The following is an 18,867-nucleotide window of genomic DNA, read 5'->3' as shown; positions in this document are numbered from 1 at the left end:
GTCACATTCGAGAAATCCCGCTCTATCTCCAACTACCTACGGCTGGACGGTGCTCTACAGGTGAGAGAGGATCGCGTTCAACGATTATGAGCGATTCATGTAAATGGCCCGATACGATATACATATGTACGATTTGTCACGTTATGCCTTATGTTGTCACGTTATCGTGATTTCTATGTGTACAGCGTGACATTGAGTTGCAAGAATTGCTTCTGTTGCTAGAATTATTAGAGTTAAGGAGTTTCTCTGACGGACGTGAAGCACTTTGCAGAATATTTTTTAGATTTAACACTGCTTCGTTTTATAGAAAAACATTGTGTGGAAAGTAAGAGGAAAGCTTTTCGCTACATTTGTTTCATGAGATACTAAATAACTGTTTACTGAGATTAGACTGCCACGTGGTTAATTGCTCCATAAATTCTAAGTAGAAGCGCGTTGCCCTTGGTAATAATTAAGTGGAAGCTTGGCAAATGTCGAGGAAAAGAAAGAATTATTCACCTGGAAAGAACCCTACTTTTTACTGGACAAACGACGTAACAAACGTAGAAGAAAAAAGCGTAAAGTAAAAAACACGAGGATAAAAGAACAATCCAAGGTGTGATAAATAGAATCGCGAACCATTCCCACCTCCTGTCTGATCAACGGAGTCCATTACTACTTGTGCTCCTGTTTTCCAAACATTCGCTCCATTAAAAGACAGTGGCTCTGGAAGGACGTTTCGTGTAACGCGCCGTTATAAACTCGACACTGTTTAACTAAACGAAGCGAATGGTGACGAGTAAACGCAATACACCACGATGGTGAAAGTTGAAGCTAACTTTCTCTCGAGAGGAGCCGGTGTACCGATAAAACGAAGTAATCTTCATGCTTCCAATCGACCAATCTCGATGACGTAATTGTCTTTTCAGCGAGCTTAGGGAAGCGAAGGGTAAACTTCTCGAAGGCTTGCAAGACCTGGCAGAGCCCTTCATCGATAAGCGATCGCTCGGAAGCAAAGTTCGCTTTGCGGCCTGGAATTAAACGAGTTCGCCGAGGCGATAGTTCCAAGAGAGATGGAAGGTACGAAGAAAAGAAAAAAAATAGAGGAAAAGGTGGGTGGAACGAAAGAAAGAAAGCAAAAAGGAAAGAAGGGACTGGCCAACCAATCCCACGACGCGTTAATTCTTAATTTCTTAATTTCAAGTCGACCGTTAAGCACTGCGTCAAAGAGGTCTCGACTCTGGTGCACCACCTGCACCGTCTCTTCGACTCTCTCTTCGTCTCTTTGTCCGTCTCTTTTACCCATTCCTGGCTGTCGAACGAAAGATGTCGGAAGTTGAAAGCGAGCGCAATTAAGCCGTGCCTCTTTGGGATCCCCATTCATTTTTCAAGTAACGTCGTCGAATACCCTCATCTAAGTTTTAAATCGCGCGGCTTTCGGCGTGCAACGGAGTCGAAGTCACCGGCACCACGATCCATGGGAAAGGTTACGATTTACGGCAAGTGGGATTCGTGTCGATGCCGGGAATTACTCGCGGGCTAATTACGTACGGGTTTCGGTATCCAGTACGGTACTGGTGATTCCACGACACATAAAAATTCATGAAACTAGCCTTGGACAAAATAGCGTTTCTTTCTCCGTATTTCTTCTTCTTTTTCTCTTCTTACACGAATCGTTGATTTCGTTGGTTTGATATTGTATCTTCGTACATTGTAATTCCAAATATTCGATTATTCTTATGTTAATATTATCAGCATTGTTATTGATTATTTGGGACATGGTTGAAAAGACTTCTGGAAATGTATTCCGAGAGATAATCTCGACTATCTATCGTGAAAGAAGTTTCTATCGCGTGAAATACAAAGAGCTGTTACCGTTTCGTTTCTCAAAGAATAAACTGTGCAATCGCGTCGAATGAATTCCCATTTAAACGCGAAAAATACATTACGCTCGATATAAGACGGCACTAATCCGTGAAAAACGTGCTTGTTCCTTTCGCCGATCGACAGGATGGATTTATGGGGCAAATCCTTGATAAGGTTTACGTCCTCGATCGTATCGGTGTTTGCTATCAGTCCTGGGTTCGATACATTGTTCCTTTCGCGTGAAGGAACTCCACGATACAAATAAATATAATGCAGTTACTGGAAATATCATCAGCTCGCTCGAACAACTCATAGCTCCGCCATTTCGCGGATAAGGATTTATTTCCTTCGCTCGTTCTTCTCCCCTCATTCGTCGTCCTTCCTTTCTCCGTTTTGACCACTTTATCCAATGGATAAAAGACGAAAGAGGTTAAAGGACGAAAGGTACTACGACGACGTATAAATATGATAGAAAGTTTGATAGAACTTGGTTCGCAATTTACTAAGAAATAAAATTTCGTAACAGTAAGATGTTTACAATTCTTTTCCCGACTTATATTATAGAAATATCTAATTATTTTTATAAATTGATACCTATTGTGATAATGGCCAAATTTTCCCTACTACAGCATACCTTCATTATATTATTAAAATAAGCAATTTTTGAAAAGGAAAGCTTAAACGAGAATTTGTTAATGTGTAATGTCCTTCATTTTGTTGGTTTTTTAAACAAATAGAGATCTATATCAAGCGCTAATACAGTAATAAATACAGTATCCATTATTTGAAAATGTTATAAATATATAAGTATTAAATCATCGCTTCACGAAAGGCAGAAATTTTTCTACTTTCTATCAAACGCAAAAGAAAATCTTACGAAAAGCTAACTTCGTTAAGAAAGGATGAAATAGTCGCAATTCTTTTACGAGTTCCAATCTAAGATTTCGCGAAGAAACTGAATATAACGAAATTACCAGCAATACCATTAACTTTATCAGGCGGCTCGTGCCGTGGCTATTTCACCGACGAAGACCTCCGTTTCACCCTTCTTTATCCCGCTAATCAGCGCGGGATATCCAGGGTTGCCGAGAAGTAGACTGACCTGAAACGGCCAGCAAACGATATAAGGATATGGTTGAATTCAGTCTGCAGTTCATGTGTTTGCGAGTCAAGCATGGACGAGGTTGTTTGTACAGACGTGCTCGACGCAGTGAATTTGCGACTACGTGCACGTCACTCGTGCGTTAATGCCGATGGGATAACTAGAGAAAGAAACCACCAGTTCGATCAATGCTAATCTATTTAAATCAGTATTCTATGAAACGAGAAAAGATATAAAACGTAGAGTCGGTATATCATCTTCCTAACTTCCTTTTTAATTTTTTGCATGCAAGGAATTCCTGATGAAGTTTTTTGAAACCAAGAGTTACGTTTCGGAAAGAAACTACCTTCTTCCCTTTTCTGTATTTCATAAATGAAAGGCAAATTGTGCGAATGGTTCCAATAAAGTACACAGGATTAAAAGAATGAAGATTTACAGAAGGAAACGGAAAGAAAAGGATCTGCACTAAAATCACAAAAGAATAATGTCCCACAATTATACGGTGAATTGCAAAGTGGACACATTTCATATTTCGTACAGAATTTAAATATTTTTCTAAAGATCAATTTATCCATTTCACTGGGGTAGACGTTTTCGATATTGTCTATTTGCAATCCCATAATCGTACATACGAGAAGGACAATTCGCGTACAGTTCTACGTGTATCTGAACACGATGTGTGTCCGATCGTATCTCCGTATGTGGGTCAGACTCACGAGGGAGGCGAGCTCGTACCATTGTGAACAGGAAACTCTGCATTCGGAACCGGACGAGAGTTTCAACGGCGAAAAGAAGGTTGAAAAAGGGAGAGATCGTCGCGGTTGGGATGAGTCAAGAGGCCGGAGATAGTGCCTCGCTCTGATATCTCAAATCCATTCCTGGCTCATGCCACAAACCGTGGACAACCGTCGACTTTCACGATCTTCCCTATTTTTTCCTTTTCCCCGTGTTTCTCCCTTTTCTAACCGCTCTCCCATCTCGCACGCAAACCAGACGACACTTTCGAAAAACGTCGACCGCAAAACGAAACCTTCGCCGCGTTTTCAGCCAACTTTTGCTCCAGAATTTCCGCGTACATCGCAAAATACGATCAGAGAAAAGTATACTTTTACGGAATTATGATTTCGAATGGATTCCGCGTTGACTGATGTTTGACGGGAACAATTCTTTTTATTCGAAGCTATCGACAGTGTTACAAGCTATAGGAAATACACATTATTCAATCGTTTCTAAGGTTTAAATTTAAATTGCGACGAGTGTGAGACTCGGAATAGGTGCTATCGATTCTTATATTCGCGATTATGTAGAGGTTGTAAATTTGCAGGATTATTTGCGAAATAAAGTTTTTAAAGTCTTTGCTTTATTAACGAAAGACAATCGCGGTGTATTACGTTTTAGTGGCCTTCCTGTTTTATTCTCGCTGTGATAACCTATTTAATTTTTACGACAGTCTACATTGTTCCAGTAGTACACGGCCTTCATTTCTTTTATTAATCTTGTTACCGCTATGGTGTCGTATTTTCCGTGTGATTTAATGCTAGCAACGTCTCCCTATATTAAGAAATCTTCCCTCGTAAATAAATAAACGTATATACAATCTCATGAGAACATATATAATATTTTCTAGTCAATAATAATAATAATAATTATATTTTAGGACAAATACTTAAATGAAACTGCCCAAACTATTTTAACAAAAAGAAAAAGAAATTCTACTAATTAGAAAACAATCACGTGGCATATAAAACGAAACAATCGAAACATCTGACATTCATCGTCAAAAGCGAGATTACGAATAGTTCTAAGCTTTAAACTACAAGAGCAATCGCAAATAAAGAAACGATAAATCCGAGTGGTAGACAACTATTTTCCCCGTATAATGCTTCCGAAACCAACTGTACGTTCGTCCACTATGTCAATTTTATGTCCCGGAACAGACGAAGGGCAGAGAAAAAGGCAAATCGTAGTCGTTATTACCAATTACCAAACCGTTAATTCTATTTACGTTATCGCCAGAACGTGGAACGATTTCGGCCGACTGCCACTAACTCATAAATCAAGCTCAAGTACCATTATCTGTCTCATACACCGAGGCCGATGAATCGCGACGGCTATTATCGAGGCGATAGAAGCCGGAGAAGTTCGCACAATAACGCGTAATGGTCCGCGCAGTCTCGCCAAAGGTCGATAAAGGCTAATTAGCAGAAATTCTCGTCTCAGGTGGTCCTTCTACCGATTCCTAATCACTTAACCGGCGCCGAGTGGGGGCGTCTCGAGAGCGTTCCAGGATGTACAACGCGACGAGAAGGGATTTAACACGACCAATGTGATACGTGGGTCACGTTCAGTTGCCAAAATTCTGATTGGCTCTCGACAGCCAACGTATTTGCCAACGATTCAACCGTGAGACGTGCCACTTCGAATACTAAGATTGCTCGTTTCAGTCGTATCAACGCTTCTCGGGGAATCATCGCGGATAATAAAAGAGAAACAAAATTTTAGAATTTGTAAGTACAGTGACTATGCTTGAATTCGTCTTTTTCTATTGCGAAACTATCTGCTAGACAACAATACCCGAAAGAATTTGGGATTTTCTTATGCTAAAGTTAGATGAAGATTTCAGAATTTTATTATGTTCTCAAACAAAAATGTCGCGAATTTGACTATTCAAAACATACTACTTCTCTCCTAATATTATTGAATACAAACAAAAACAAACGTTTCACATAAATACTAAACCTCAAAATCTACATTTTGTTTTATTTTAATTGAAGAATTACTAATCCTTAAAAAATAAAAAAATCTTAGAATTCCTAAGAATTCAGTACAATAATGTTTGCTTACTAAACATACGAGTCAAGTGACAGACGCATAAAGCAAACGCGAACGTATCAGAATCACTGAAACGATAAACGTCCTGAATTACGGGATTTACGGGAGGTGTGAGCTTTTTACAGTCATTGGCCCTGTCAAATATCGCGTTCGCATCGGATTAGGACAACACACGTAAAATAAGCAAAACGCTGAATCAAGCAATGTGTCGGTCGCGTTGGCACGCTCGCCAAAAATGATGATTCCTATGGTCTCGCGGCAATGATTATCACCTAGGCTGCCCGCCTGGACCGTGACGAGAAAACCGAGCGAAGCAACACGCTCAATGATTTCGCCTGCGAGCGAGTTCTGACACGCGACAAACTGTCAGTGATATACGATTTTGGTGTCGAATGTTTGTCACCATGAGTTTCGTGGTCTGCGTACGTCGTGATTTACGCGTACTGTCATTAATCAACATCATTCGGTGCGTGTACTCACCGGGCCGAACTGTTCGAAGTAGTTTTTCACGTCCTCCAGCGTCGTCGGTGCCGATAGTCCACCGACGAATATCTTCTTTGTCCTTGTCACCATCTGTAAGAAGAAAGAAATTATTCGATGTTATTAATGATATCTTGAAAATGTTAGAGAACATATACAGTGATCAGAAAATAATGTTTAAGAAATTACACTGTGGCGGTAGTAAGAAATTGTAGCATGTATTTTCCTTAAATTAATTCACGAACGATGTTCCCTTAAGAAATCATAAAAGTAGCAAGAATATAACGAGTAGATTATAGATGTTTGTTCATTCATGAAACATTTCGAAGTGCAAGAATTTGCAGAATGCTCGTAACATTCAATAATAAGTAGAATATCTAAAATATAATACACATCATAATATTTAGTAGATTTAAATTCTTCCTTTATTTGGCTACCATTCTTTAAACTTTATTTCTAATTATATTTATAAAGATATGAATACCACAGTTTAGTGATAAGAAATAAAATAACAGAATTATTATATATTATTATATTATTATATTTCTTTATATTTACGCGATACAAAAGAATATTTATACATATATACAAGAGTTTCTGAAATACAGTTAGTTGGTTTCAAGTTATTCAAAACAATATTATGCGGGACTTAGAGTTCATATAAATGTAATAATTAAGTTTCATGTTATTGTTTGCCGAAACCGTACAACAGAAGTATTGTATTATACTCAGCATGCCGTAACTTTTTACCATGTACTACGAATCATCATGTAAAACAAGTACCATGTAATGCTGACCGGTATGAGAAGTTTAAACAACGTTTGAAACAAGTGGTAATTATATGCTTCATTATGGGAAAACGATGAGGCATGTATAGAAAGAAATTAGATTTTGTTTCGTATATTACGATTTACTGCATCGCATTATATCGAGGATACAAGCCAGACTATTTCTCGATTATAACGCCTTAAAACTTGTTAATTTACAAAAATATATAAAAATTACTATATAGAATTCGGGAGTAAAGTGCAATAGAACACATCGTTTTAATTTAGCATTACCAATTTGCAATAAGATATAAATATTCGTACAAAGTTTTTTCATTACTTTCGTATCACCCATTTATCACCGAAATGGATTCCACATGTTACGAAACATTCTGCATACAGACGTGATTGTTCGTGTGTTCTGAAAACTATGCCAATATATAATTCCGGCTATAAAGGTTTCAGAAACTTCTGTAAACTTGTTTCAATAGAATAACTATGTCAGAGCTTGTTACTCTCGTAATTTAGACGGCCCATTAACAAGCTTAAAAATAAATTGAACAAGTAATGGCAGTTGCACAGGGAAAGTATAGAACGTGTAACTATTAATTATAAGTTCAAGTAAAAGTCTATAATTTTTATATTATCTAAGGATATTCTTTGGTGTTTGAATTTGAAAGAAGGGGAACAATAGAATTAGAATGTCTTTCACATTTTGCACTGCAACGCTTCCTAAACGGGCGATCCGAATTTCTGAACACGTATAGACGGTTTTTACAAACAGCTATTGATCGACAGACATATATTTACGTCAACATGGTCGTACACAGTACCGTTAAATCGGACGTGTTCATATTTGGCATGAAAAATGGAACGTACAGGAAACAGGAACGATATTTATTTCCTTTGCGACAACGCATTGAAACTCGTTATCATATTTTCAATAAATTTTGTTAACCGACCGACAAAATAAATTTCGCTAAAAGAGGTTCCACCAAAGCAACCGTGCAAAATGATGAACGCCCGTATTCGCAAAGCTAAAATTGCACATCAACTGTCGAAGAAACAATTTTTCTTTAAAAAGTAAGAAAGCAGTTTGAATATTTCTCAACACTACCTAGTTTTAAATATTATACAAAATTTTATTCGAAAAAGAATTTGAACAGAAGAGAAAAAAATTGTGTCTTATAATAAACAATTTATCTTGCTCAAATCTGTATTTTCATTTTTGTTCATTTTCTTTACGACACTAATGGTTAATAAATTTAAGGTACCGAGGATGTTGAAAACGTTTTACCATACGCTTTGAAATGTTTACTTTGTAGACTTACAAACACAAAAATGCGCCGGGAATAATGTTCTTTTTAAAGCGTGTTTTGAGGACGAAAGAATTGGAAAGGGATGGTATACAGAGGGAATGGGGAAGACAGCTGAAAAATGGCACGGTCGTGGTTAAGAAATTGATAAGGAGGCTGATAAAATATGAATGGCCCGCGTCAGGCACGGCACGCCGTTTCTACGAAAAAGATCCTTTCATCAGCGACATTTTTCATATTTGTTCAAATCGGTAATGTCAATTCACGATCGCCAACATTGTGCCAGAATATTTTACAGAATTTCAATTGAAAGGAACAGCGGAACAAAAATGTTTATTACAATTTTTAACACAACGATAAAATTATTAACATACTGAATTATATTTAACTATTCCACGCGAAATAATTCGAGGGAAAATCTATTGTATGTGTATAAATTAAACCGATGCATCTTTCGATAGTTTGAAATTCATTAACAAAGAGGTAATGTTGCAACATAATTATCCGTGAAATACGAATCGAACAAAGGCGTCAGGTATTTTAGAGTGATAGTTTTATAAGCGTTAGGATAAAACAACCGTGAAATTTATGCGAATAAATTTATGCAGATAATAGGAATAAAATACCCTTTTTTGCTTTGCGTACAATATCTTTAACCTGATTACAAGTTATCACAATATTTACTATTGTTTATATACGATATTAATAATATTAGGAAACAAATATTATTGTTGCAAGCTATAAAGACGACGTATTTTCAAGTTTATTAACTCAGAAGCACGTGAATTGTTCAAACCTCCTTTGTAATTTTGTGCTTCTTACAACACTGAACTTGGATCTTATACAGACTACTTTCGATTAATACAAATTACATTAAACTCGTTTAAAACGATTTGATTTTTCTCTGAAGGAATATACGGATAAAAATTGTCAAGGTTAAATAGCTGAAAGGAGAAAAACTGGATTACAATTTACAGATCCGAACGAGATCTGTACTTTCCTCAATTCATTGCTATCATTGCGATGCGACAAAAATAAAACTAATACAAGTATAAGGAAGCTCGCACACTGCTCCCACATTGAAAAGTTCGGTAAATAAGGATACGAGCTGCACTCGATAAAAGAGATTTTGGAAACTGTATAAGATACGTTTTCCTTCTTTTCCTCGAAAAGTTGATTGACGGATTCCAGTGGCGCGAAAACATCACGGAAGCCTTTCTTCGATCGTTTTCGACGCTTCGATTCGAGACAAATTACGATCGTTTAACGAGAAAAAAAGTGAAAAGTAAGCAACGATATAGCGAACTGTAAGGATCGCCTCGTAAATGACAACGAGAACGCGTTTCGTTGAAATCACGGCAACAGAAACATCGTATCGTGGCGAAACTAATTACCAGTGGTCGTTTCAACGGCAATGCGAGGAGATCGAGGCGGAAAAAAGAGAACAAGAGAGAATGGCATTTAGACGGAGCATCTTAATAACACGATCGCAATATAATAAAGCTGCGCGGAGAAAATTTCGCAACGGAAAAACGGCGCTCGCAAGTAGTCAGGCTTCGTTTGGAGAATAGAGAAAGAAGGAGACAAAACGATGGTGTAGGTGGAAGAGGCACGACGGATAGGACGGGAGAATGGGAAAGCTGAATACAGCGGAAACGGCAGAAGAGGTAAACTCTGGTAATTTCAGTGATGGCTGGGCTTAGACCTCTCTATATCCGGTGAGTAACGCAAACCCCTTGGCGCAAGTCCTTCCACCTCGTGGTGCCTGAAACTCAACCCACTCTCTCTCTCTCTCTCTCTCTCTCTCTCTCTCTCTCTCTAATCTCACCCTCTGGTTCGCGATCATCCCTGTGTCCCTCTCATCTCATGGGAGGCGGAGGATAGCTCGCGATCCTCGGCTGCTCGGAAGCCTGGCTAATCAGCGAAGTGTATGAAGTCCCATGGATGAAAATAAAACGGGCTGGATCTCGAAAATTAAATAAATGACTCGCCTCGATTCCGTCGGCGGAAACGTACCTCGTGAAAGAACTACTGGCAGACGAGGGACGAGAAAGGGGAGGAATAAGTATACAGAAGAGAAAGAGATAGAGAGAGAGTAAGTAAGGGAGAGAGACCCGAACAGATCGGTAGAAGGCCAAACCTCAGGCAGAGAAGAGCTAAATGGCTGTCGAAAAAGAAGGACGAAGCAAACGGACTGAGAGAAAGACATAGATAAATAGCGAGAACGAAAAAAGGAAGAGAAGATACACGAAGGCAAAGGGGAACCACTTATTCGAATGAAGTTGCATCAGCGGCAGCTCACTTGCTGCAGCTTGGCCGGAAACGCCGAAAGAGGGAATTGAAGTTTCCTGATATCCCGTTTCTACCGCTGCTGAGCGGGTATCGGCCTAAGAGCCGGCCGAGCTGCTGAAATTTTATTACGCTACGCTACGCTCGGTCTCATTCCCTAATGAGCGCATTATCGTGCAAACAAGACACTTCAGCTGGAGGCCAGTGTCTCCGACGACGCTCCCAAACGTACCACTTACCCCCTCTTTTACCGAAGAATATTCTTTCGTCTTATTACACGGATAGGGATAAGAGAAGAAGTTGGATTGTCTACGATGTTGCGAAAGAAGAATTGCCAAAGGCCATGCTTGTAATTGCTACATTAAAGTTTCGCCAAATTTAACCAACTCGTTTCGTCCTGAATTTGAGAGAACGCAGCAAATTTCATTATATTCGGAAGATGGAAGGAACGCGATAAATTTTGTGAATTGAAGACTCGAGCATACAGGCAGTTGCGTGTCCAACGAAGAACAAATTGGGGTGGAAAAATATAAGCCATAGGGACTGAGGAGGTGAATGGAAAACACCGAGAGGATCGTTAGCGGAAATAAGAGCGGATAGAGGAGAAATGGTAATGGAAACACTTATTATGCCGTAGCATTATGTAAATACCGGAAGGCTATTATAATTTTACAACTTACTAGCGGCGACTTTATAGTTTCATCGCTCGGAGGCTGAGTCCTTTTCTCACCCTCTATTCTCGATTTCTTTGCAGCCGCAAGAACCTAAACCTGAAAGACCTTCGCCACGTATACACACACGCGCGCCCTTCTATCTTGGTTTTCCAGTTTACTCGCCCACTCTTCACGGTTACAAAAATGAAATTGTCACGCGAAAGAAGCTGGATAAACCTCCTTCGAGCTTTAAAAAAATCCGCTGCTCTCGTTTCTTTGTGAAAGAATATACCACGGTTCCCGGAGACTTCTTGATAAATATTTTACGACCAGCTCCCTCGCTGTCCGTTTATTACGCAATATATACGAGAGAATTTAAAAGAATAAATTATTTATATCGAGCAAAACGATTCGCAAGGTATAGAATATAAATTGGAAGGTCTAGCGAAGGCAACGTAAAAATTCAGAATGATAAAAGAAACACGAAACGTATTGGTAAGAATGAAATATGTATATCCAAGCGAGTATGTACTGTATGTCAGCATGTACGTCATAGTTCCTAATATCAACTGGTGTATTCGATAAGTTCAAGCGAGAGGTAATTTCCTTCTGGCAGCCGATTAATCTATCCTTCTACTGGCTATACTCGACTAGTGTGTGGTTATTTTTTATCGTCAGTCCTTGAAACTTCGTAGAGATAGAGCGGGAAACTTCAACCCCACGAGGAAGACTATCCATCAAATGGTTTCGAATTTCCTATAACTACGGTGGAATCGTGGATGATACCGAAGATTTCAACATCCCGAAAATATTGTCCATAATATATATCATCTCTGTTATGTTTCACGCAAGCTCAAAAAACGAAAATAGCTTCTCACGCAAGCGAAAAATGAAATACATAATAGAAAAGAAAGTGAAGAATGAATAAAATAGTGCTCCTAAATGAGCTTCGAATTACCGATTTCATTTAAAATCCACTTAGCAATCCCAAAGATGAACGTTGCACATGAAAAGATAAACGTTCAAAGATGAACAGTACACACGCAAGAATATATATTCCTATTAATCTCATAATCATTCCCCAATGCAGAAAATGGACGGAGGAAGAGAGTGAAACAGGGGGGAGGACAAGAGCAAGGTGCTGGAACGAGGGAAATGGGTAAAATAAATATTGGAATAAATGTCGGCGAGTGGGCGTGCCAGTTTTAACGGGCCCAAACCATTAAATCTGCCTAGCGAGCGCGGATATTGTCGCGTGGAATGGCAAGGAGAACGCTTTGCTCGTTTGCAATTATTGTGGAAGTTTAATCGGCCGCTATATGCCGCGCTGATGAGACTGCGAGAGCAGAGAGAGGGTATACATGCATATGTGTCCGGTATATCGTGAAAACTTTTGGTACCGTATCGTTCAGAAAATGTTTCGCAATTTTTGTCCCTCTGTCCCCGCAACAGTGGCGGAAAGTAACGGCTGAAAGAGAAACAGAGAAAAGAGCCGTTTAAACAGTACGATACCTTAAACGAAAATTGCATAAAATGACATCCAGCGATTTTATTCCCACATTTATATGCTTCTCGAGCACGGTAATTTTTTTCTATCTCTCTTCTTCCTTTTTACATTCTTTTGCACTTTGAAGATATATTTTTTTCATCTATCTATATTCATTTCATATTATTTAATACAAAGGAAAAGAGAATTAAAATCAACATAGAGATAAGTAGGTAATTCCTCTTTCTGGCAATTATCTTAATTAACGGAATTGCTTAATGTCAGAATGGTAGTTTAATACTCCGTTCTACTTTGAAATGTAATATTGATCCTAATCTTGGAAGTTACACAAAGTATGCAAACTTGCGAGAAAACTGTTTTAAATTACAAAGTGTTATATATATTTAATCGACCAACGAAACTAAATATTGTGCAAGATAATTAATTATAAGTGGATAAAATTCAGTTCTAACATTATAGAGTTTTGATTCAGACAATCTCACTCACTATCCTCGCAATCTCAAATTAAAACTAGGCAAACGTAACCACATTAACTAAGACCAAACAATAAAAATGCGCTATTTTCCAGATCTACTTCGAAGAAAGCAAGATATGAATGGTCGTCTAAGACTAATACTCTCCGATGGTTTAAAAAGCGGCAGTGAATCGTTCGAAAGGACATAAAGGGTTGAAGAAAGAAGAAAAGATTTGCTTGAAAAGGGGAAGTTACCATGGAAAAGTAGGGCAAAAGGGCGGGAAATGGATAGGGCGAGCTGGTTATCGTCCACAGAGTTACGACCTTCGTCTTAGTACACGGATTTCTTTTCTTTCTTTTTCTTGCTTTCACGCTTGTCATTTTTTTCGATCTCAACGTATCCCTAGCTTTACCTCCGTTTAAGTCCCCCTTTCGACCACTACTCTTGGGGCAAAACAGAATTATCCCGTGCCATGCGATTTCGACTTGATCTATCCGTGAAAATTACCTGAGCAAGCGTTTCTTTGGTATACTATCCATTGAGGGGAAGAAACAGTTAGCGATGTTAATTGAAACTTTAACTCAAAGGGAATAATGAAGTTCGCGGCAAAGAAACTGTAGTAATTACTACGGACGAAGCTTCCCTTAATTTGTGTGTCAGAAAGATAATCTTTCGATATAGGTAATGCCGGGATGATAATGTTCGAGGTTCGAATATATTGTTCCCTTGTGGATAATTTTGGAACTGACAGTGTTAAATAATTTCGAAACTGATAGATATAATATACCTAATGTATGAGATTCTAGTACATATACCCAATTTAAGTGGATAAAACTCTTGTTATCCCTTCAAGTAATTCGAATGAGACATTGTAATCATTTTATTATATGCACTGTATTTACAAATTTTACTGGAAAATTTATTAGTATTGCTAAGAAATTATGTAGATTTATGTCCTAAAAAAAGAGAATGTCCTAAAATTTGTCTTCGAAATAAATTGTCTTCAACAGATTACGAACTACGTGAAAAAACATTTTTTTAATAAAACATCATCACCTACGCATAACTCTCAGCTATTCACGACACTATTTTACTATTGTTTTATTTCAACTATACGTTACTCAACACACTGGAACATACGTCGCCACAACATTATCCCCTAACATTCCTAATATTTCACTAGTACTTGCTAACTATTACCTTGTGTTCTCAGGTACAGCTCGAACAAAACGGTACGAGACGCTCGCGAAAAATCCGCGTTGCTCGAAAAAGAGGTAGACAACGTGGCAGCAGAGTTGCACACGGGATTAAAACGGCAAATATCAAATTTTCCTCGTGTTGGTGTCTATCTTACCGGATGCAGCCTGCGAGCTCGCGACACTGGCACTAGTGCTAATTTCTCGGGTGTCTGACGTTTCAGAATTTAAGTCACCGGTCATAAATACCGAAAAGAGGTTAAAGCGTGGAAGGCAGGTTATCAGCGAGCGGACGGTAAGGCGCTCAACATTCGTCTGTGGTTCGGGTCATTGCTATCGCACTGTCCAGCCATGACCCTACCTTACCCATCCCGGTTTTTACATGGCCGCGTAATACTGCGATTCTACAAATTTACCGTTGCTACGTGGTCTCTACCGTAGATTATACGCACACACCATATCAGCCACTATACCGAGAAAAATTCTTTTTTTCTTACACAACATTTTAGTCTCCAATCAAGTTAATACACGATACAACGTAAAGGAAGTTCGAAAATTTAAATTCTAGTCGGTTGTTCCGATTCGAGTCGAAAAGTCGATGGTTTTCTCTGATTATGAGGTGTTGATGGAAATTTGAGAGCTTTCTCAAAGTATTTTGGAATTTGAACAATGTAGATTCTCGGATAAAAACTTGTATTTGAAGCCAAAATATAAACCAAAATATAAAACCAAGATAAAACAGATGAAACTTCTTTCGAATCCATGTCCGTATTTTTCTCGAAGGGAGTAACTGGAGTAATAAAACCAATTATCTCTGCAATTTTTCAAGCCTGATTCTTATGTCTTAAAAACATCTTCAATTACTAAAAGCCTTCTCCTGGGTCTCTTTATTCCTGAAATCGTACCGATGGTAGATTTTTCTTCCGGAGAAAGAATTATTTCTCTTTCGCTTTTCGAAAGAGTCTGAACGTTTTGTCAGCAGGATCTTTTTCCTATTGTTAACGTCGACAAAGACTGATTGCAACAGGGCCAGCCGGCTGTGATAGATCCTTCGATCACGCGGAAACGAATCCTTGGGTGCAGCGAAATACTTTCTCCCTATAAATGATGCTGATGTAATAGATGTCGTTGCTTTATATTAAATGGTCAGAGATCTCTTTTCCTCGTTAGCCGGCGCATCCTTCGAGCCAAAACAATGAAGGTTTACTCGAACTGAATGGAGGACTCGCCCGTCGTGCATTGTGCTCCCTTTGAATTGTAATCATCGTACATCTGCTCGCGCGGTAGAACGTGAATAGTTCGAAAGAAAAGGAGCTCCGCGAGCTTGAAGAATAAGTATTTTGAATGGTATAGTGGTTCAAGGCTAACTAGATCGAAGCCGTCGCCATTCTCACGACAGAATTTCCGTCATCGTCAAGCCGTCTTGTATATTTTTTTCTTCTTCTTCTCCTATTTAAAGTCACAAAAGAACGTCCGACCAACGATTCAGAATTAGTTCAGGCGATGTGTTATGACCGTAAATCAAAATTGCTCTTTAAATAGGTTTTAATTAACGATGGTATTCGCTGAGTGTAACCATGATTATTTGCTAATTAAACATTTTAACCGATTCGCACGCACGAATGAGCGACTAATTATAATCTCGATGCGTCAAAGGGAAGTTCGCCAGGGTCAAAATTATTCTCCATGCCCGAATTCCCATTTTCGAGGTTTCATGAACCGGCGTGCAGCCAGCGGTTTCGATTTAATAATCAAAAGTTCGATACACCTTTCTCTATCGCCCTAAATCCAACCCATTACATTCACCGCGCGGTTGCGATTTACCTCCTTGCTCTTAGCTACTCTACTAACTTAAACTGTTGGACTTGCGACTTTAGGGGATTACCAGAGAATTTACCAAACTCTCAGGCACGGCAAACTACCACCGTTTAAACTCCTTTCCGATTATTTCCGAATTATCTTTACGCATCCGTGTTACGATTATCTTGGAAAATTGCGTTATTTAGATAACCTTCTTTAAAATAGACTCAATTAAATCGAAGAGAATCCTTAAGCCTTCTTTATAGGTCATCTTTCTATCAGTCCTCTTTTATACCTTCAATTACACTTAACTGAAGAAGGAAGTTAAAGCAAGTGACTTGAAGTTAAAACGTTAAATCTTTGGTATTAAAAGTAATCAAAGTCTTTTCTATAATATTTAAAAAAAAGATTATTTTATTGATCTGTATATTGTTAAAAAGATTAAAATTCTTTCTGCTTGTTTTGAAGATCATAACAATATTAAATGTTATACAGTGCCGTGAATAATTATAAACTTTACCTTATTTTTAGATTTTTCATAATATTAAAAAAAGAATTGACAAACCCGTTTATATAATTTCGTATTATAATGTAGAACAAAATTAGATGATATAACAAACAAAAAGTTTCTTCTTTTGAAGCCTGGAAAAAATTAAATTTTCTCTTAAAATTGTGTTTTTGGCTGCGAAGAAATATAAATTCAGTGTTAATGTTGTTACCTTTCTGTTTAATATTTTCCTTTATTTCTTATTACTTTATTAATCTGGTAAGTATATTATCCACTAACTTGTTTAAAGTTTCGTTTTGCATATCCATCCACACAGATTTTATTCTTTTTATAAATTCCACGATATCTTCTGTAGGTGACTTTTGACTGGAAACTTTTCTTGCTAGAATTCCCCATAGATTCTCGATCGGGTTCAGATCAAAATTCAAAGCTGGCCATGGTAATAGTTCTATTCCGAAATCATGAAACCACTTTTTTGTAGTAGTAGCTGTATGAATCGGAGCATTATCTTATTGAAAAATTGTCTTTCTGTCTTCTATTTCAGTGATGAAATGTAATAATTCATTATGTAACATCTCCTAATATTCATTCTATAGCGTTCAATTTACCTTTTATGAAAACAATTTCTCTTAAGGTATTCAGCCAAGATCAGTCATTTCTTGGAAATATTGAAAAAATAATGCAGAAAATGTGTTTGTCTATAATTATTTACAGCACCGCATTTATCTTTTAATTATCTGTACTTAACATTTTTTTCTTATTGCCGTTCAAAAGTCTATCCCTGACGAGATCTATAAGTCGAAAATGATTACTATGTTACAGTTGCTATAATCACAGAATTCCAGCACAAGTAAATATCATACAGTCATCTAATAGCGAACATATCATAGCGACAGAATGTTCCTCACTGTCTGCTCCTTGAAATGTTTGAGTCAAAGAGGGAAGAAAGGAGAGGAAAAAGAAGAGATAAAGAGAAATACAAAAAAATCTCTGCACGTAGGAATTCCGTTCTTTTGGCGGAAATTCGATGCTGATGTGTCGGCTTTCGGCCGGGCATGATACATTTATTGATCCTGTGGCATCAAACGTTTACGAGTCACTCTTTGAGCGCGAAGATGAAAGCATCGACGCTCGACAAGTGCACGCGTGGCTTAAGCACGCTTCTCTATTTTTACTGTGTGTGCCTTTGATGCACATTATCAGGACTCGCCTTTTATTCAGACGCCCGAAATGCTCGGCGCTCTTTTAAACCCGACGGCGCGCTACGCGGAAGTCGTGCCTTGATTGTACATTTATATTTTTTCCTCCTAGCGAGACCGTCGATAGTTCGTCGACTCTGTTAAAAAGTATATCGTCGGTATTGATTTTTTCCTTCCATCGTTCTTCCATCATTGTTTTCATGAAAATTTCAGGAAAAATACGCGACTATGTAACCCCTAATTCAATATTCGAATCCTGACAAACGAGATTCTAGAAAGAAACGTAACAAACATTACATTTCACGAAGAAACTATATGCACATTTAAGGATAAAGTGCGTACGTTTCCGCAGTGACGTAACAGAATTAAATGGAACACTCGCGGAGTTCTAGAATGAGTCGTTCGAACGCAGTCAAGTTCTCGGGAACGAGATCGATAGATGAATTACGAAACCAAGCGACGAAATCGATCAAAAAGTGGAAAATTGTCATCGAGCACTTTGCGGCTCGTTATTACGAACTTACGCGCGGATGTTCGTTTGATCGATTTTCGCGCGAACGATGATTGAATCGAAGCCCGGGCCTTGGCAGGTACCGCGAAATTCGGGAAGAGAAGAAAATAGAATCAAGATATCCTGGTGACCGAGTCTCACGAGTATTAGGTAATAAAAGAGGATACTCGAGGGGCTGCCGAGCGGTTTTTATCGAGTTGCATGCCTGAGATTTCGCCGTCGCTCGTAAAACTCCACCCTAAACTCTTATCCCCTCTACGGTGAAGTCGAGCTATTTCACAAAATATCTCCAAGTACAACGCACGCTCCCCAAGTCATCCTAGGGAGACTCTCGTTTAAGTTTCTGTACTACCGTGTTCAACTAAAATTGGAACAAACTACGGGATCTGCTTCAGATTGCGTGTCAT

At 38.4% G+C, this 18,867-nt stretch overlaps 1 protein-coding gene across 8 annotated transcripts in view; it reads right to left on the bottom strand.

Moving 5' to 3' along the window:
- The window catches only part of LOC122577582 (RNA-binding protein Musashi homolog Rbp6), a 759,888-nt gene that overhangs the window by 200,118 nt on the left and 540,903 nt on the right, over nucleotides 1–18,867 (bottom strand). For all 8 annotated transcript variants that reach the window (XM_043748942.1, XM_043748941.1, XM_043748947.1 and 5 more), the window contains one exon: nucleotides 6,260–6,352. In XM_043748942.1, the coding sequence (XP_043604877.1) occupies nucleotides 6,260–6,352 (93 nt within the window). The remainder of the gene's footprint in view (nucleotides 1–6,259; nucleotides 6,353–18,867) is intronic.

Source organism: Bombus pyrosoma, linkage group LG2, assembly GCF_014825855.1.
Source record: "Bombus pyrosoma isolate SC7728 linkage group LG2, ASM1482585v1, whole genome shotgun sequence".
Lineage (NCBI taxonomy): Eukaryota > Metazoa > Arthropoda > Insecta > Hymenoptera > Apidae > Bombus > Bombus pyrosoma.
This window is presented reverse-complemented; position numbering and strand designations above follow the sequence as displayed.